We start from the raw sequence: 20,702 nt of genomic DNA on the forward strand, positions 1-20,702 counted from the left end.
ACTCTGTGCAGACCAGTCAGGTTCTTCCACACCAAACTCGCTCATCCATGTCTTTATGGACCTTGCTTTGTGCACTGGGGCACAGTCATGTTGGACCAGGAAGGGGCCATCTCCAAACAAAGTTGGGAGAATGGAATTGTCCAAAATCTCTTGGTATGCTGAAGCATTCAGGGGTCCTTTCATTGGAACTCAGGGGCCAAACCCAGCTCCTGAAAAACAGCCCCACACCATAATCCCCCCCTCCACCAAACTTCAGTTTGCAGTACAAGTGTTCTCCTGGCAACCGCCAGACCCAGACTCGTCCATCAGATTGCCAGATGGAGAAGTGTGATTTGTCACTCCAGAGAATGCGTCTCCACTGCTCTAGAGTCCAATGGTGGCGTGCTTTACACCACTGCATCCGAAGCTTTGCATTGCACTTGGTGATATATGGCTTGGATGCAGCTGCTCGGCCATGGAAACCCATTCCATGATGCTCTCTACGCACTGTTCTTGAGCTAATCTGAGGGCCACATGAAGTTTGGAGGTCTGTAGCGATTGACTCTGCAGAAAGTTGGCGACCTCTGGGCAAAATGTGCCCCAGCATCCACTGACCTCGCTCTGTCATTTTACGTGGCCTACCACTTCGTGACTGAGTTGCTGTCGTTCCCAATCACTTCCACTTTGTTATAAAACCACCAACAGTTGACTGTGGAATATTCAGTAGCGTGGAAGTTTCACGACTGGACTTGTTGCTCAGGTGGCATCCTATCACAGTACCACACTGGAATTCACTGAGCTCCTGAGAGCGGCCCATTCTTTCACAAATGTTTGTAGAAGCAGTCTGCATGCCAAGGTGCTTGATTTTATACACCTGTGGCCATGGAAGTGACTGGAACACCTGAATTCAATTATTTGGATGGATGAGTGAATACTCTTGGTAATATATTGTATGTGGTCTAATGATTTTAGACAATATCCACAAAGTGGGGACATTTCCTCAACTATTAATCCTTTTTTATTTCTTCATATTCCTTTCCCTCTGTTTACATATTGAACAGTTTTTTAAATGAGTATCCTGTGTTCCATTTCTTCAAGCAGTAACATTGGTTCCTTTAATCATGACTTAAGTTTCACCACTGGGGGCGTCCACTGGACCGAAACATTTAAAAGCAGCAGAAGCAGAGTTTGAGCTCAGTTAGGCAGGAGTCTCATTCACACGTCATATACTGTACCTAACCATTTCATTGACTGTGTATGAGAGTGGTAACATGTTAGTCCCAAGTGGTTCCTCATTAATTTGTTGAATGAAAGTGGACGTTGTTGATGCTTTAGCTTCACTTTGTGATAAATGTTAAAATTCAAACTAGTTGCACACATACAAATCAACAAAATGCTGAATTAACATTATACTCAATTCTTTCTGTGTTACTGTTGTGAACCAAAAGGATGATCATAATAAACTCTTCACAGGTTTCATATTTTTCACTTGGTGCCTACTTTGACACTGAGTTGTTTAGATACTTATTTTTCATGATTGTCATGTCTTTATACATTCTAATCCTTTGCTCCAATCTCCTGCTCATTGTGGTTATCTGCATGAACAGAAGCTTACATGAACCTATGTACATTTTCCTGTGCAGCCTGTTTGTAAATGAACTGTATGGTAGTACAGGGTTGTTTCCATTCCTGCTGGTTCAGATCCTCTCTGACGTTCACACTGTTTCTGCTTCATTTTGCTTTCTGCAGGTTTTCTGTTTGTATTCTTATGGGAGTGTAGAATTTACTAACTTGGCTGTCATATCTTATGACAGATACCTTGCTATATGTTGTCCTCTACAGTATAATGCACATATGACATCCAATAAGATAGCCATTTTTCTTTATCGTTGCTACATGGTTACCTCCCTTTTTGCTGTTTTTGTCACAACATTCCTGACTGCCTCTTTACAGCTGTGTGGAAACATCATTGATAAAGTTTACTGTGACAACTACTCCATCATAAAACTGGCTTGCTTTGACACCAGAATAAATAATGTCTATGAACTCACTGCTGCTACTCTTACAGTCTGTGTTCCAGTATGTGTAATATTTTACACATACATAAAGATCCTTAAAGTTTGTTTTTCTGGTTCTAAACAGACGAGACAAAAAGCTGTCAGTACCTGCACACCTCACCTGGCTTCCCTTGTGAATTTTTCATTTGGAGTTTCCTTTGAAGTACTACAGAACAGATTCAATATGAACAATGTACCAAATATGTTGCGAATATTTTTATCATTGTATTTTTTTACATGCCAGCCGCTGTTCAACCCTTTAATGTATGGCTTCAGCATGTCCAAAATAAGCATCACATGTAAAAATCTGCTTTCACGTTCTGTTGGGAAGTGTAAATCATCCAACAAATCTGTTCAGCTTGAGTAACAAGAAAAAGCATCATCATTTCTTGACATAACATATCAGAATGAAGGAAATTTATCAGGCAAGTTTTATAAAATCCTGAAATGTGATCTACTTCTGTTTACTCTTTTAAATTTACTTTTAAATGTGTTAGTCTTCTAAATGCAGCAAAAGCACATGATCTAAACAAAAGAAGTGAGCAAACTTAGAAAATAAAGTGTATTTGCTTGCCAGCAACTCATTTGAGTATTTTCATCTTGTGGGATTTTATCTTGGTCATGTAAATATTAATGTGTTTTTTAACTTTAACAGTTTATTATTAACTACAAGGACTTGGACAGGGCTTTACACCACAATAAACTCCAACAAAAATTTAATTTAATGCTATACAACAGTCAAGTCATTTTTAGTTCTATAACTCCATTTCCCAAGTTGCTCAGACTAGACTATAAAGACTTCAGAGGTCTTAACTGTCCACACAACATACAGTCACTTACTCTATGATCCTGGACCCTGAAGTTGAATAGGAAAAATGTGCAGAATGTAAGGAAAAGCAGTGTTTCAATGGGATTACAATATTTAGTAAATCCAGTGCAAAAATAATATTAAAATTGCGAACAGCATTAAGTGGAGTATAGCTCTATGGTGCATATTGGATTGGTTTTATAATTATTAATATTATTATTTAGATTACATTGAATTTTAGGTTGATCTGGTTAATTCGCTCGGAAGAATGGCAAAAAACTGAACACTAAATTCATAATGGTTTACTTTCTGCTCAGTTAAGGCACCAACAAGCTTCTTTGTTGATCTAGATATGATACACCTCCAGCAAATTGTCTAACAACAGGACCATTTCATTGAAATTTTTCTAGGGGTACCATTTGGCCTCTTTTGGCACATCCAATCCTGAGATCCATATTAGATTGCTATTTTTACCTTCATTGTTTTGTGTGATAGTTTTCAAGAATTTTTGAGTATATTGCGGGCATGAATAATGCTATATGCTGATTCTAAATTTAAATTTTAGAGTTGCTTTTATGGTGATTTGTTCAATGACCATTTGGACAATAGTCATGTTGTTTAATCAGCAACTTGACAGGCCAATCCTGTCAGATCGATGGACTATCTTGGCAGTGGAGGCTGACTAAGTTGAATTTTAACAGATTTGTACTTAAAATCTGATAGAAATAATTGAAAGTCTTAAAAGCAAATCTTTTAATTCAGGTTGTGGAAATGAGAGCAAAAAAGCCTTGTTTTTATTGAGTTTTTTTATTGAGTGTAAAAAAATGGGACATCGGACCACTTTGGGAACACTTTCTAAAATAATTTTCAGTATATACAGTTTGCTTGCAATTGACTACATTTTGTTTTTATTTACATTTTACAAAACCTCCCAACCTTTTTACAATTGCTGTTGTATTTACAGAAATGCCAACCTGCACACATTTCACGTTGCGGGTTGGCATAACAAAAGAGCCGGATGGGCCCTGCCAGTCTGAATCAATTTGACCTGGGTTCTGACTTTTGTTTTTAATAGACCAACCTCAGGTCAGACTAGAGGTCATTTAACTTCTCCCTTTCCATTTTGCCCAAACACATGCAGAGCATACATAAGCCACCATATGAAATATTGTTATAGTGATGAGCGATATTCTAAAAATATAGAATTACGCAATTTTTAGTCACTTCAAATGTATGGTATACTTTTCATATTACCATGCAAAGCTTCAGGGAGGGAGTTACTTGATCTTCACAGAATTTTCGTCACTCAACGGTCAAAGGTAGCAAGAAAGCTATCGTCGGGTGGTAATTCCAAATGCTTACTGGGAGTGTCTTTTCTGTACACTCTTTCCAGCCTGTTTTCTCATACATTGCTTTGTGAAATTGATCCAACTTAACATCACACACACACAGAGTCTTGTTTCTATCACTTCTTGGGACATTAAATAGACTTAAATTAATTTCCTGGAGGCTTAACCACCACTTAACCATAACTTTAAACATTATTTATCCTAACCCTTGTCTTAACCCAACCCAAACCTTAACTTAACCTTAAAGGAATTCTTCACCCTCATATTTAATGATTTACATTGTGGGGACTTGCATTTTGTCCCCGTAAGTCAGGCAGGTCCTCACAATGTGGCAGTATAAACAGATTTTTGTCCCCACAACGACAGGAATACGTGTCCCCACACACACACACAGTGACTTAAACACTTCCTGACCATATCCCTTATGACATTTCTCTGAGCTCAGACAGCAGTATCACTCATAAAGACTGCTAAACTGCAGTTGATTTACAGCAACAGATTCATTTAACTTGCATGGTGCTAACCTTTAGTCTTAATGATTACTTTCTGGGCTAATATATAACATTTGGAAACAAATTACAAATAACAAAAAATGCAGCCCCATCTCTTTATATTAAATCTCTATGGCCAGTTATCATTTTACAATAAAATAAATCTTTACATGTGTTTCGTATTTTGGACATTTGCAGTCCATTCATGACAGGATTCAAAATTGGTTGCAGTAAGGAGAAATATAGTGACAAAATGATTCGCAGCACATTGGGAACATTGGTCATATCAAATCTGGTCTGGAGTATTTCAAAGAAACACCCGAAAGAAAAGTTTATGAGAGACACAAGGTGAGGTGTGCAGGTACTGACAGCTTTCTGTCTGGTCTGTTTGGAACCAGAAAAACAAATTTTGAGAATTTTCATGTAAGAGAAAAGGATTACAAGCAATGGCATTAAAACAGAGAAAACAATGGAAACAAGTCCATAAATGTTATTCACTTTGGTTTCAGAGCAGGCCAGTTTTACAATCAGGTAATTATGACAATACAGACTGTTTATGGTGTTTCCACAGAACTGCAAATGGACGTTTAAGGACAAAGTAACAAGACATTTTAGAAATGGATACAACCACAGCATCATAATAATGACAAACACCTTGTTATGTGTCATACGTGTGTTATATTGCAGAGGACAACAGATAGCGAGATATCTGTCATAAGACATGACAGCTAAGTTACAGAACTCTACATTCACATATGTGTACACACAGAAAATCTGCAGGAAGCAAACTGAAGCAGAAACAATGTGAACGTCAGAGAGGATCTGAACCAGCAGGAATGGAAACAACCCTGTACTACCATACAGTTCATTTACAAACAGGCTGCACAGGAAAATGTACATAGGTTCATGTAAGCTTCTGTTCATGCAGATAACCATGATGAGAGTTGTGTTGGCAAAGATAATCACAATGTACAACACTGTAGTTATCATGAAATAAAAATATCTCAGACTTCCGACAGACATGTAAGCTTCAAGAATGAAATAGGACAAGGTTGATGAAGTTGAATTGAGCATAACTCTTGTTTAAATGACACAACTACAGGTTATGACAGAGTTTGCTTTTTACTTCCTCCATCGTAAATAAATCAACTGTTTTGTTCAAAAGCATAATTTGGACAAAAATGTGACATTGTTGTAGTTTTGTTGTGGATTTTATGTCTTACTAACACTGCTTCAGTGGAAACAGGTTGATATCTCTTTTAATTTAAATAATTTTGAAGAATCAAGTCAACAATGTAACAGCACATTCAGAACTCACCATCTCACCACCTTTACTGTAAATGACATACAGATGTTACACAGAGCTCAGCTAAACTCCAGACTGCTGCAGTCAATGTTAACTGTGGGCTGCTGCAACCTCTGCAGCTTTTTATACCTTTTCAGAATGGATGAATCCAACAGGCCAGTCTTAGGCACAACACCAGTTTATTGATTGACAGGATCAGTTTAAGCTAAAAACATTCCCTTAAAGCAACATTATGTGGCTGTTTTACCTTTAATGATAGATTCAAAGTCATTTTGATGGTTCACTAACTTGCATTAGGCTGAATGGGGTCTCTGTCTCAGCTACTTGACCCCTCCATCGCTACTTTCTGCATTGTGTACCTTTGGTGAGCATGTCGCTTAACACATATCCCCAACGACTGAAGTTCATGAAATGGATCATATTTTAGATAGAAAATGTCTACTGGTTTTCTCTCTGATGTCCTCCAGCTGCTGTGCCTCAACACTCTGCGATTTATGGAGTTTTCTGAAAATAACTCGTAACAGCAGCTAACTGTAGCTGCTCGTTAGCTCTGTTAGCCATGCAGGTAACTGGCCAGGGATGTTCAGGCGGACATTCCTGCAGGCAGCAGACCAGTTGCACGCTCCCTCACAACTAACAATGTCTATGGCATTGTGTTGTGTGATAAAACTACACATTTTAGAGTGGCCTTTTATTGAGACTAGCTCAAGGTACTCCTGCGCAATCTCATAATGTTTAGTCAGCAAGTGTTCACTAACATATATTTGAACAAAATTATGCTCAAAATCTAAGAGTCTTGTGCACATTAAAAAGGAGTTTTGTAAAATAAAAAATGTCTTAAAACTTATTTTTTAAAACATTTAGTCAGATTACTTCCTATATTAACCCTTTGTCTTTTCATGAACACAGTTCATCCAGAAGTCCTTACTCCTAGTTCCTCACTGTGGGACAAATAAAAGAAATTCTTAATTCTTTCCATAGCCCCTGGTCCTGAGCTCAGTGCTGTTAAAAATTGCAGAGAAGCAGCTACTGTTTCCGACATTCCTTGCAATTTGATTTTAAATGACGACAGCATGATTTTTATTGAAAATTATTCACTGGAATCATACTTTAATATAGCCCATTTCTCCAAGCCATACACTTTTTACATTCAATTCACTTTTTTTCAAAGTTTTCGCTACATACGTTGTATAGGTCTGGACAGAGGCAAATGTAAACTGCATCTTGACTGGTGCATCAAGGTATACAACCATAAGCTGGTATTTCTGGTTAATTTCTGCATTTAAAAACCGAGTTAGTAATATCACTCAAACAAACTGGAAAACTGTACTGAGGTTACAACAAAGTATTCATTTTGACCTGCCTAGTTTTAACTTTAATTCCTTATAATTAGTTTCATGTCTTATGTGTTTTGGGATGCATGTTGGTGTCTGGTGATTAAAACTATCACTATAAAATATGTTGAACCTTTTCTAATGCTTTTAGAAATATTTACGTTACATTGAATCTATGTGGGCAAGTAAACATGTTGCAACAGATGAGATCTTTACATGTGTTTCGTATTTTGGACATTTGCAGTCCATACATGACAGGATTCAAAATTGGTTGCAGTAAGGAGAAATATAGTGACAAAATGATTCGCAGCACATTGGGAACATTGGTCATATTAAATCTTGTCTGGGTTATTTCAAAGAAACACCCGAAAGAAAAGTTTATGAGAGACACAAGGTGAGGTGTGCAGGTACTGACAGCTTTCTGTCTGGTCTGTTTGGAACCAGAAAAACAAATTTTGAGAATTTTCATGTAAGAGAAAAGGATTGGAATCAGAGGGACTAAAATGGTGACAGCAGTGGAAACAAGTCCATAAATGTTATTCACTTTGGTTTCAGAGCAGGCCAGTTTTACAATCAGGTAATTATGACAATACAGACTGTTTATGGTGTTTCCACAGAACTGCAAATGGACGTTTAAGGACAAAGTAACAAGACATTTTAGAAATGGATACAACCACAGCATCATAATAATGACAAACACCTTGTTATGTGTCATACGTGTGTTATATTGCAGAGGACAACAGATGGCGAGATATCTGTCATAAGACATGACAGCTAAGTTACAGAACTCTACATTCACATATGTGTACACACAGAAAATCTGCAGGAAGCAAACTGAAGCAGAAACAATGTGAACGTCAGAGAGGATCTGAACCAGCAGGAATGGAAACAACCCTGTACTACCATACAGTTCATTTACAAACAGGCTGCACAGGAAAATGTACATAGGTTCATGTAAGCTTCTGTTCATGCAGATAACCATGATGAGAGTTGTGTTGGCAAAGATAATCACAATGTACAACACTGTAGTTATCATGAAATAAAAATATCTCAGACTTCCGACAGACATGTAAGCTTCAAGAATGAAATAGGACAAGGTTGATGAAGTTGAATTGAGCATAACTCTTGTTTAAATGACACAACTACAGGTTATGACAGAGTTTGCTTTTTACTTCCTCCATCGTAAATAAATCAACTGTTTTGTGCAAAAGCATAATTTGGACAAAAATGTGACATTGTTGTAGTTTTGGTGTGGATTTTATGTCTTACTAACACTGCTTCAGTGGAAACAGGTTGATATCTCTTTTAATTTAAATAATTTTGAAGAATCAAGTCAACAATGTAACAGCACATTCAGAACTCACCATCTCACCACCTTTACTGTAAATGACATACAGATGTTACACAGAGCTCAGCTAAACTCCAGACTGCTGCAGTCAATGTTAACTGTGGGCTGCTGCAACCTCTGCAGCTTTTTATACCTTTTCAGAATGGTTGAATCCAACAGGCCAGTCTTAGGCACAACACCAGTTTATTGATTGACAGGATCAGTTTAAGCTAAAAACATTCCCTTAAAGCAACATTATGTGGCTGTTTTACTTTTAAGTGATAGATTCACCCCTCCTTGAACTGCCACCTTGACATGGTGGAGGGTTTGAGTACCTGAATGATCCTAGGGGCTATGTTGTTGGGGGCTTAATGCCCCTGGTAGAGTCTCCCAAGGCAAACAGGTTCTAGGTGACAGGTCTGACCAAGAGCAGTTCAGAAACCTCTAATGAAACACAAGACAACAAGGATGTGTATGTCGCCTGGATTGGCGTTACCGCGGGGCCTCACCCTGGAGCCAGGCCTGGGGTTGGGGCTCGCAGGCAAGTGTCTGGTGGCCGGGTCTCTGCCTACGGGATGCGGCTGGTTACAGCCCGAACAAACGACGTGGACCTGCTCTCACATAGGCCCACCACCTGTGACAGGGTTCAGATGGGGCCGGTGCAGTGTGGTTTGGGCGATCTTGGCAACCCAAGCCCTGGACAAAAACTCTGGCTATGGGCAGCTGGAATGTCACCTCACTAGGGGTAAAGAGCCTGAGCTAGCGCGGAAAATTGAGCGGTACCGGCTGGAGATAGTCGGGCTCACTTCCACGTATAGCCTGGGCTCTGGAACCCAACTGCTGGAGAGAGGCTGGACTCTCTTCTACTCTGGAGTCGCCCATGGTGTGAGGTGGTGAGCTGGTGTAGGCTTGTTTATAGCCCCCCAGCCCAGCTCAGCTCATGTGTTGGAGAGAACAAGAGAGTCATTTCCCTGCACCTTCGGGTCGGGGATAGGCCTCTCACTGTTGTCTCGAGCTATGGGCTGAACAGCGGTGCAGAGTACCCAGCTTTCTTGGAGTCCCTGGGAAGGGTACTGGAAGGTGCTCCGACCGGGAACTCCATAGTTCTACTGGGGGACTTCAATGACCACATGGGCAACGACAGTGACATCTAGAGGGGCGTGATTGGGAGGAACGGCCTCCCCAATCTGAACCCGAGTGGTGTTCTGTTGTTGGACATGTGTGCTAGTCACAACTTGTCCATAACAAACACCATGTTCATGCATAAGGGTGTCCATCAGTGCACATGGCACCAGGACACCCTTTGCCAGAGGTCAGTGATCGACTTTGTGGTTGTGTCATCTGGCCTTCAGCCATATGTTTTGGACACTCGGATGAAGAGAGGAGCTGAGCTGTCAACTGATCACCACCTGGTGGTGAGTTGGATCCACTGGAGGAGGAGGAAGCCGGACAGACTTGGTAGAACCAAACGCATTGTGAGGGTCTGCCGGGAACGTCTGGCGGAACCCTCCATCAGAGGGGTCTTCAACTCACATCTCCGGGAGATCTTCGACCAGATCTCGAGGGAGGCTGGGGACATTGAGTCCGAGTGGACCATGTTCTCCACCTCCATTGTGGAAGCTGCTGCTCAGAGCTGTGGTCATAAAGTCTCTGGTTCCTGTCGTGGTGGCAATCCCTGAACCCGGTGGTGCACACCGGAGGTAAGGGATGCCACCAAGCTGAAGAAGGAGTCCTATCAAGCCTAGTTGGCTTGTGGGACCCCGAGGCACCTGATGGGTTTCAGAGGGCCAAGCATGCTGCAGCCAGAGCGGTTGTGGAAGCAAAAACTCGGATCTGGGAGGAATATCGGTCGGCTTTGAGGAAATTCTGGCAAACTGTGCCCTGCTAATACTGTATACAGTGAAAGTGGGAAGCTGCTGACTTCGACTCGGGATATTGTTGGAAGGTGGAAAGAACACTTCGAGGATCTCCTCAATCCTGCTGATGTGTCTTCCGTCATGGAAGCAGAGGTTGGGGACTCAGAGGCGGATCCACTCATTATGAAGTTCTGATCTTATCTTACCCAAGCCGAAGTCACTGAGGTAGTTGGGAAGCTCCTCAGTGGCAGAGCACCGGGTGTGGATGAGATTCGTCCTGGGTACCTTAAGGCTCTGGATGTTGTAGGGCTGTCTTGGTTGACACGACTCTGCATCATCACGTGGCACTCTTGGAGAGTGCCCTTGGACTGGCAGACCAGGGTGGTGGTCCCTCCTTTTTAAAAAGGGGGACAGGAGAGTGTGCTCCAAATACAGAGGGATCACACTCCTCAGCCTCCCCGGGAAAGTCTATTCCAGGGTACTGGAGAGGAGAATTTGGCCGATAGTCGAGCCTCGGATCCAGGAGGAACAATGCGGTTTTCGCCCTGGTCGTGGAACACTGGATCAGCTCTTTACCCTCTGCAGGGTGCTTGAGGGTTCATGGGAGTTTTCCCAACTGGTCCACATGTGTTTTGTGGACTTGGAGAAGGCATTCAACCGTGTTCTCCGTGGCATCCTGTGGGAGATGCTCCAGGAGTATGGGGTCCGGGGCCCTTTGCTAAGGGCTGTGCGGTCTCTGTACTCCCGGAGCAGGAGTGTGGTTTGCGTTGCCGGCAGTAAGTCGGACCTGTTCCCAGTGCATGTCGGCCTCTGGCAGGGCTTCCCTTTGTCACCGGTCCTGTTCATTATTTTTATGGACAGGATTTCTAGGTGCAGCCAGGGGCCGGAGGGTGTCTGGTTTGGGAACCATAGGATTTCATCTCTGCTTTTTGCGGCTGATGATGTCCTGTTGGCTTTTTTAGGCCAGGACTTTCAGCATAAGCTGGGGACGTTTGCAGTTGAGTGCGAAGCAGCTGGGATGAGAATAAGCACCTCCAAATCCAAGGCCATGGTTTTTGACTGGAAAAAGGTGGTTTGCCCCCTCCAGGTTGGAGGAGAGTTCCTGCCACAAGTGGAGGAGTTTAAGTATCTCGGGGTCTTGTTCACGAGTGAAAGAAGATGGAAGCGTGAGATTGACATGCGGATTGGTGCAGCAACAGCAGTAATGCAGTCGTTCTATCGGTCTGTTGTGGTAAAGAGGGAGGTGAGCCATACAGCGAAGGTCTCAATTTACCAGTCAATCTACGTTTCTACCCTCACCTATGATCATGAACTTTGGGTCATGACCGAAAGAATGAGATCTCGGATACAAGCAGCTTTCTCCGCAGGGTGGTGGGGCACTCCCTTAGGGATAGGGTGAGGAGCTCTGTCACCCGGGAGGAGCTCGGAGTAGAGCCGTTTAAGCTAAAAACAGATCAGTTTAAGCTAAAAACATTCCCTTAAAGCAACATTATGTGGCTGTTTTACCTTTAATGATAGATTCAAAGTCATTTTGATGGTTCACTAACTTGCATTAGGCTGAATGGGGTCTCTGTCTCAGCTACTTGACCCCTCCATCGCTACTTTCTGCATTGTGTACCTTTGGTGAGCATGTCGCTTAACACATATCCCCAAAGACTGAAGTTCATGAAATGGATCATATTTTAGATAGAAAATGTCTACTGGTTTTCTCTCTGATGTCCTCCAGCTGCTGTGCCTCAACACTCTGCGATTTATGGAGTTTTCTGAAAATAACTCGTAACAGCAGCTAACTGTAGCTGCTCGTTGGCTCTGTTAGCCATGCAGGTAACTGGCCAGAGATGTTCAGGCGGACATTCCTGCAGGCAGCAGACCAGTTGCACGCTCCCTCACAACTAACAATGTCTATGGCATTGTGTTGTGTGATAAAACTACACATTTTAGAGTGGCCTTTTATTGAGACTAGCTCAAGGTACTCCTGCGCAATCTCATAATGTTTAGTCAGCAAGTGTTCACTAACATATATTTGAACAAAATTATGCTCAAAATCTAAGAGTCTTGTGCACATTAAAAAGGAGTTTTGTAAAATAAAAAATGTCTTAAAACTTATTTTTTAAAGCATTTAGTCAGATTACTTCCTATATTAACCCTTTGTCTTTTCATGAACACAGTTCATCCAGAAGTCCTTACTCCTAGTTCCTCACTGTGGGACAAATAAAAGAAATTCTTAATTCTTTCCATAGCCCCTGGTCCTGAGCTCAGTGCTGTTAAAAATTGCAGAGAAGCAGCTACTGTTTCCGACATTCCTTGCAATTTGATTTTAAATGACGACAGCATGATTTTTATTGAAAATTATTCACTGGAATCATACTTTAATATAGCCCATTTCTCCAAGCTGGACACTTTTTACATTCAATTCAGCATGCATCAAGGTATACAATCATAAGCTGGTATTTCTGGTTAATTTCTGCATTTAAAAACCGAGTTAGTAATATCACTTAAACAAACTGGAAAACTGTACTGAGGTTACAACAAAGTATTCATTTTGACCTGCCTAGTTTTAACTTTAATTCCTTATAATTAGTTTCATGTCTTGTGTGTTTTGGGATGCATGTTGGTATCTGGTGATTAAAACTATCACTATAAAATATGTTGAACCTTTTCTAATGCTTTTAGAAATATTTACGTTACATTGAATCTATGTGGGCAAGTAAACATGTTGCAACAGATGAGATCTTTACATGTGTTTCGTATTTTGGACATTTGCAGTCCATACATGACAGGATTCAAAATTGGTTGCAGTAAGGAGAAATATAGTGACAAAATGATTCGCAGCACATTGGGAACATTGGTCATATTAAATCTTGTCTGGGTTATTTCAAAGAAACACCCGAAAGAAAAGTTTATGAGAGACACAAGGTGAGGTGTGCAGGTACTGACAGCTTTCTGTCTGGTCTGTTTGGAACCAGAAAAACAAATTTTGAGAATTTTCATGTAAGAGAAAAGGATTATAAGTAATGGAATTAAAACAGAGAACACAAATGAAACAAGTCCATAAATGTTATTCACTTTGGTTTCAGAGCAGGCCAGTTTTACAATCAGGTAATTATGACAATACAGACTGTTTATGGTGTTTCCACAGAACTGCAAATGGACGTTTAAGGACAAAGTAACGAGACATTTTACAAAAGAGTACAACCATAGTACAATAATAATGACAAACACCTTGTTATGTGTCATACGTGTGTTATATTGCAGAGGACAACAGATAGCGAGATATCTGTCATAAGACATGACAGCTAAGTTACAGAACTCTACATTCACATATGTGTACACACAGAAAATCTGCAGGAAGCAAACTGAAGCAGAAACAATGTGAACGTCAGAGAGGATCTGAACCAGCAGGAATGGAAACAACCCTGTACTACCATACAGTTCATTTACAAACAGGCTGCACAGGAAAATGTACATAGGTTCATGTAAGCTTCTGTTCATGCAGATAACCATGATGAGAGTTGTGTTGGCAAAGATAATCACAATGTACAACACTGTAGTTATCATGAAATAAAAATATCTCAGACTTCCGACAGACATGTAAGCTTCAAGAATGAAATAGGACAAGGTTGATGAAGTTGAATTGAGCATAACTCTTGTTTAAATGACACAACTACAGGTTATGACAGAGTTTGCTTTTTACTTCCTCCATCGTAAATAAATCAACTGTTTTGTTCAAAAGCATAATTTGGACAAAAATGTGACATTGTTGTAGTTTTGGTGTGGATTTTATGTCTTACTAACACTGCTTCAGTGGAAACAGGTTGATATCTCTTTTAATTTAAATAATTTTGAAGAATCAAGTCAACAATGTAACAGCACATTCAGAACTCACCATCTCACCACCTTTACTGTAAATGACATACAGATGTTACACAGAGCTCAGCTAAACTCCAGACTGCTGCAGTCAATGTTAACTGTGGGCTGCTGCAACCTCTGCAGCTTTTTATACCTTTTCAGAATGGTTGAATCCAACAGGCCAGTCTTAGGCACAACACCAGTTTATTGATTGACAGGATCAGTTTAAGCTAAAAACATTCCCTTAAAGCAACATTATGTGGCTGTTTTACCTTTAATGATAGATTCAAAGTCATTTTGATGGTTCACTAACTTGCATTAGGCTGAATGGGGTCTCTGTCTCAGCTACTTGACCCCTCCATCGCTACTTTCTGCATTGTGTACCTTTGGTGAGCATGTCGCTTAACACATATCCCCAACGACTGAAGTTCATGAAATGGATCATATTTTAGATAGAAAATGTCTACTGGTTTTCTCTCTGATGTCCTCCAGCTGCTGTGCCTCAACACTCTGCGATTTATGGAGTTTTCTGAAAATAACTCGTAACAGCAGCTAACTGTAGCTGCTCGTTAGCTCTGTTAGCCATGCAGGTAACTGGCCAGGGATGTTCAGGCGGACATTCCTGCAGGCAGCAGACCAGTTGTACTGCCGCATTCAGCGTTAACTGTGGCCTGCTGGTGCCTCTGCAGCTTTTTATACCTTTTCACAATTGATGCCAGTATCAGACGTGATACCCCAACCAGCTACCGAGTGTGGTTTTTCTACACATTTTTCAACCCATTTTACACAAATCATACTTGGTATTATATAGATAATGGATGAAAGAAGGAGAATGGGTGAACAGGCAATTAGAACAATTCTAATTAAAATTAAAATATATTCAAATATGTAATTAGAATATATTTTAAGTCAAACATGCCAAGATATGAGTGGAAGGTATTGTTCTTTCAGTTGCAGTTGTTCAGTGCATCTTTTTTTTAATCTCAAGCTTAACCATGTCGTGGTGCTTCTTCTGCACGCTGTAACAAGACATATTTCTGAGATTGGAAGCCGACCCATCGTGGATTTTCACAGGGTGATATCCATCCATTTTCTATACTGCTTATCCATCAGGGTCACCGGGGACTGAAGTCCATCCCAGCTGACTTCCTGCTGAGGCCACAGTGCTGACCACTGCACCACCGTGCCAAGGATGATATGATAATGATATTTTGTAGCAGGAAAAGGCTGATGGCTGACTAATTACGTGAGCTTTTATTTTCCCTCAAACAGTGGCTGGTGGCACAACCATCGGCTACAACAGGAGCCAGGTTCCACCAATACCAGTAGTTTGTTAAAGGTTCTATTGGTGCTGATTAAATGATCAAACCGATTGGCCACATATTTGCACGTTGCCTACACCTGATCCAGCTATGTATCAAACTGACTCAACTGAAAACCTGATAAACTGTAAGTACTTCGTTAAGTGTCAGCATCTCTCACTGCCTTGAGTTTAGGCCAAGCAAGTGTACTTTATTTCTTTTGTGCTTTTCTTCATGAAAAACAAGTGCATAACTCATGTTTATTAGAGTATTTTATTATAATGACATTATTATATGTCATTATAATCAGACATCAGTTAATTTTTTCTTTCAGTCAACCTGATGCACTTTACAACAGAACATAACAGCATATTTTTGCACGTAATACGGACTTTGGTCATGTTCAGTCCGTACATCACAGGGTTAAAGAGCGGCTGACACGTCAGAAAATACAAGGATAAAACAATATGCAACATACTGTGCACACCTTTCAAATCAAATCTGCTTTGTAATATTTCAAAACAAACACCAAAGGAGAAGTTGATGAGAGAAGCCAGGTGAGGTGTGCAGGTACTCACAGCTTTTTGTCTCGTCTGTTTAGAACCTGAAAAACACACTTTAAGAATCTTCATGTATGTGTAAAGGATTAAAATTAAAGGACCAAACACTGTGAGAAAAGTGACAAAAAGTCCATAAATGTTATTGGCTCTGGTTTCAGAGCAGGCCAGTTTCACAATGGAGTAGTTTAAACAGTAAACTTTGTTGATGGTGTCGCCACACAGCTGTAAAGGAGCAATCAGTGATATCAAAATGACAATGGTAAGAAAAGAATATAACCACGTTACTGCAATTAGCATCACAACCTTCTTAAATGTCATATATGTGTTATATTGCAGAGGATAACAGATAGCAAGATATCTGTCATAAGATATGACGGCTAAATTGGAAAATTCTACGCACACATAAGAGTACACACAGAAAATCTGCAGGAAGCAAAGTGAAGCAGAAACAGTGTGAACGTCAGAGAGGATCTGAACCAGCAGGAATGGAAACAACCCTGTACTACCATACAGTTCATTTACAAACAGGCTGCACAGGAAAATGTACATAGGTTCATGTAAGCTTCTGTTCATGCAGATAGCTGTGATAAGCAAAAGATTGGCACAAACGATTAGTATATATAACAACATAATAACCATAAAATATAAATATTTAAAAAGCCCCATGTCAAAGTAGGCAGTAAGTGTGAAATATGAAACCTGTGTCGAGTTTATAATTACCTTTGTTCTGGCTTGTAAATTATATAACATAGTACTGTTCATTGCACAAACCTAAACAAATATATCAAAATGTGATCAAGATTCTTTCTTTTGGACAAAATATGTAACCAATCAAACACAGAAAAAGTTTTTTTTATTTGCAATATAACCTGATAATATTTACATTTTGTCATACATGTTGAAGCTTAACTAGTTTAAAATAATAACATCTACTTACTGTATAGAAATGTATTATAGAAACCAGAGTCATGACAGTCAACATAGTGGTTGTGTTAGAAATAACAATTTAGACATTAGAAACTGCATTGTGTGAGTGTTGACCTTCAACTCCAGCCTGCTGTAGTCGCACCACCAGCTCCTCCTAGCTGACATGAAACCCTGCTTCTGTCGCTTTTAAAGGCACACGTCCACAGCAACAATCTGACGTCATTATCAGAGGACCCGCTGTTTGTCGCTAATATCAGGAACAAATGCAGCATAGGTAGGTGGCCTTACGTGACAGTTTTGCCACCAGAGTTCTCGAAAAGGTCATGAAATGTAATGTGTTGAGTTTGTGTACATTGGACACAAATGTTTTCTTTTGTGCTCTCAGTACAACTTTCTTTCATGCCTGCAGCGTGTTTCTATGACTGAATGAAACCCTACATTTACAAACCCATGTAATCCCTGGATTCTCAGGGAGGTGGTCAGTGTGGATGGCAGGCATACAAAATCCAGGACCAGTCCAAAGTCCAGATCCATGGTTTGCATTCATTTTAGGTTAGGTTTACAAAAGCACTTGGTTAAGGTCAAAGGTGAAAGGCAGGGGTTCACCCTGGACTGGTCGCCAGTCAATCACAGGACCGACACACAAAGACAGACAACCACACACGCACACACACACACACCTCGGGGCAAAGTAGAGCAGCCAGTTAACCTTAACATGCATGTTTTTGGGTTTGTGGGAGGAAGCCGGAGAACCCGGAGAAAACCCACACAGAAGGGCCCAGACCGGGATTCAGACCTGGAACCCCCTAGCTGTGGTGTGACAGTGCTAACCACACCACCCTGCCACCTGGTTTAAATTTTATGTTCACGAAATACTTACAACATTTAACCTTTAAAAATTTAATTTAACCATTTAAGATAAGGATAAGATAGTCTTTGTAGTCATTGCATTTTGCATTTGATAGGCGAATGTTAAAAAACCTGACCTTGGATGCTGAAGTGTAAATCCAGCTTTACAGTTAAACACCTTCATTATGACATGAAGACAGGTGATATGGACCAAAACTTTTGTAGAGCTGACAGATGACTAAAAACTTTTCAGAAGAACTTTGGTGTGCACTTTCTTTACATCATCATTCAGTATCTGTCCATCCCGAGGTGTGTTGTCACAGAGCGGTCCGAGGGGAGGTCATTATCGTCCTCAGCCCTCTGGGGACCAGTGAAACCAGTCCTGAGGTCTGCTTAGGCTGATTGGTCTCACTGGTTAACAGCTCCAACTGTAATTTGCTTCAGAGGGAATTAGTGGAAACTGTGGCTAATGTGAAGACGCCTCAGGGACGAACTTGTTGACATGTTCGTATGACCTTTGACCTGAGGGACTTGGTACAGTGATCTGCCAGAGTTTTCGTAATGAAGTATCACTTAATACTTCAGCTATAGGTTCAGTGTTCAGATATTTCTCTTCTTGAAAAGGTGACAAATGAGGTCCTTCTTAAACATTATTAAATAGTATATACACTAACCTGTGCATTATTTACGTTATATTAAGTAGCAATACAGGGTTTGTGACTGTCATCAAATGGTCAGCGTTCTAACACTTCCTCTAAGGCAAGAATGGGCAGGCGAAGGGCCCCAAACTGAACAACAGAACTGAAACACGAGACACACGCCGCTGAATTCTTCAACGGTCGACTGTTTTGTAAAAACATATTCTTGGCCGGCGGTTCAGTTGGAACACAATCTCAGAGTTTTTCTTCTCTTTCCCGTGGCTGGAAGTGCCGTTAGCATGCTTGGTCAAAAAAATGGCTCCAGATGACGTATTCCTTGGCGTGCTGCACTTGAAGTTTATGTACACCAAGATATTCACCGACAACTTCTTTCACAGCTCTGTGAATTTCACCAGCCAAAACTGCCAAAGATATTTATGGACAACTTCTGAATCAAACTAAAAACCAAATGGTCATGTGAAAGATCGCTGAATGGACAAATGAACCGTTTTTAGTGAAAAGTAATTTTCAGTGGTTTCGATAGAAATGAATGGACTTCCAGTTAACTCACATGCATCCACAGAGCTGTGTGGAAACACAAAGTGATTTCCAACATGTCTTACAAGTTCCTGATCTCTGCAAAACTCTGCTTTGGGATAAACCATCAAACTTCAGGACTGAATTTCTTCATGTTGGCTTTGAGAAAAGCTGAGCAGATATGAAGACCCTGGAGGAATGTTTCATGTCATGCTTTGGAAATGTTAAAAATCCTGACAATTTAAAGAAATAAAGAAGACGACACCGAAAGTGAGACTTTTGTCATTTTGACATATTTGCACACATATAAAAGTAGAAACTTATTTAAAAATGAAAGCCTTACGTGTTCGTCAGGAGGGGGTGTGGCTTCAGCCCCCCATGTCATCAGACTTCGTGCCACCTGATTGACAGCAGCTTCCAGGTGTATAAGAGTAGCTACCCGCTGACTCGTGTTTTCCAGCAGCACGTCTCAGCTGCTGGTCCTGATCGATTCAGGCCTCCTTGGACCACTTGTGTTGCTCTCTGTTGCCTGTCGTGTTGCAGTGTCTGATCTCCTCTCTTACAGGCTGATTGTTGCTTTTATTCAAATGTATTTTGTCTTATTGATGTTGTTGTGACGTATAGATGAGAACAAGCTGCAGTGGTTAACGTTGTTGAGATAATTTTTGTTTTCCTCACATCTGAATTTAGTCTTCATTTAACATCCAAGAGAACCCTTGCCTGTGGTTCTGAGGTGATTTTAAAGATTGTTGTAATTTTGAATGCCAGCTGAACTTATCAGGTTGTCTTAGTGTTCAGGCAGCAGTGATGATGGATGTTTCTGCTGTTTAATGTGAAACTACATGAGAGTTTTATCTGATTCCCACAAGCTTTAATGAGTCTGATTAGTGATCCTTAAACAAAAACATGCTGCATAAAAAATAGTTTTCATAGTTTTTACTGCGCTGACATTATAAACAGCCGTTTTTTGTACGTTGAGTGATGGATGTGCAGTTGTTCCACGTGTTCCAATTTGCAGGTTTCTGACTGTAGAATCCTTCAGTATTGAACATGTTTCTCATCCTTTAGCGTGTTATCATCTGCTGATGGTTAAAGAGACAGATTCTAATTACCACAAACATCAAATCTGAGGCAAAATCTGTATGTCGTAGAAATGTGTGGGGAATCAATCACTTACAGCGTTGTAATCAAACGAATATGTTCCTCATATGAAACTGCATTGATTTTTTCTTTCTTTTCTTTCTAAATTTTGCTTATCGTGTTGATGAACAGCAGCATCAGAAAACAATAACTCAGATTCCATTGTTGTCTGTCAGCACTGATGACACATTTAATGGGCCCTTATTTCACATTTAAGGCGCAAAATATTTTATTATTTTACATGCAAAGTGGTTCCTGAAGTGTTTCAAGCTCATTTAAGGGAAGGTTTGCTCGTGAATCGTTTGTGGTTTTTGGAGTTTTTCAGCAGTTATAAACTCAAAACATTCTCTGATTTCACTTCTACACTGTGAGGATTTGTTGTTTTTCTCTGCAC

The 20,702-nt window shown here is 40.5% G+C and overlaps 5 protein-coding genes across 5 annotated transcripts; 1 reads left to right on the forward strand and 4 right to left on the reverse strand.

Annotated features, from left to right (window-relative positions):
• Positions 1 to 283: 283 nt before the first annotated feature.
• LOC124058730 (olfactory receptor 1537-like) lies at positions 284 to 4,790 on the forward strand. The gene has a single exon (XM_046388260.1). The coding sequence runs from the start codon at positions 1,429 to 1,431 to the stop codon at positions 2,401 to 2,403; it is 975 nt and encodes a 324-aa protein (XP_046244216.1). The 5' UTR covers positions 284 to 1,428; the 3' UTR covers positions 2,404 to 4,790.
• On the reverse strand, positions 4,766 to 5,872 carry LOC124058736 (olfactory receptor 10A3-like). Its single transcript, XM_046388264.1, has one exon. It carries the CDS (start codon positions 5,756 to 5,758, stop codon positions 4,802 to 4,804), a length of 957 nt encoding a protein of 318 aa, XP_046244220.1. The 5' UTR covers positions 5,759 to 5,872; the 3' UTR covers positions 4,766 to 4,801.
• A 1,578-nt stretch (positions 5,873 to 7,450) lies between these two features.
• LOC124058732 (olfactory receptor 10A3-like) lies at positions 7,451 to 8,509 on the reverse strand. The gene has a single exon (XM_046388261.1). It carries the CDS (start codon positions 8,442 to 8,444, stop codon positions 7,482 to 7,484), a length of 963 nt encoding a protein of 320 aa, XP_046244217.1. The 5' UTR covers positions 8,445 to 8,509; the 3' UTR covers positions 7,451 to 7,481.
• A 4,646-nt stretch (positions 8,510 to 13,155) lies between these two features.
• LOC124058733 (olfactory receptor 11A1-like) lies at positions 13,156 to 14,194 on the reverse strand. The gene has a single exon (XM_046388262.1). The coding sequence runs from the start codon at positions 14,147 to 14,149 to the stop codon at positions 13,187 to 13,189; it is 963 nt and encodes a 320-aa protein (XP_046244218.1). The 5' UTR covers positions 14,150 to 14,194; the 3' UTR covers positions 13,156 to 13,186.
• A 1,541-nt stretch (positions 14,195 to 15,735) lies between these two features.
• Positions 15,736 to 16,972, reverse strand: LOC124058729 (olfactory receptor 11A1-like). The gene has a single exon (XM_046388259.1). It carries the CDS (start codon positions 16,965 to 16,967, stop codon positions 15,975 to 15,977), a length of 993 nt encoding a protein of 330 aa, XP_046244215.1. The 5' UTR covers positions 16,968 to 16,972; the 3' UTR covers positions 15,736 to 15,974.
• Positions 16,973 to 20,702: the final 3,730 nt, after the last annotated feature.

Source organism: Scatophagus argus, chromosome 5 (assembly GCF_020382885.2).
Source record: "Scatophagus argus isolate fScaArg1 chromosome 5, fScaArg1.pri, whole genome shotgun sequence".
Classification (NCBI taxonomy): Eukaryota; Metazoa; Chordata; class Actinopteri; family Scatophagidae; genus Scatophagus; species Scatophagus argus.

Excerpts from the sequence above, each read along its gene's own strand:
- LOC124058730 (XM_046388260.1), top strand. The coding sequence starts at position 1,429 with ATGATCATAATAAACTCTTCACAGGTTTCATATTTTTCACTTGGTGCC.
- LOC124058729 (XM_046388259.1), bottom strand. The coding sequence starts at position 16,967 with ATGTTATATAATTTACAAGCCAGAACAAAGGTAATTATAAACTCGACA.
- LOC124058736 (XM_046388264.1), bottom strand. The coding sequence starts at position 5,758 with ATGCTCAATTCAACTTCATCAACCTTGTCCTATTTCATTCTTGAAGCT.
- LOC124058733 (XM_046388262.1), bottom strand. The coding sequence starts at position 14,149 with ATGCTCAATTCAACTTCATCAACCTTGTCCTATTTCATTCTTGAAGCT.
- LOC124058732 (XM_046388261.1), bottom strand. The coding sequence starts at position 8,444 with ATGCTCAATTCAACTTCATCAACCTTGTCCTATTTCATTCTTGAAGCT.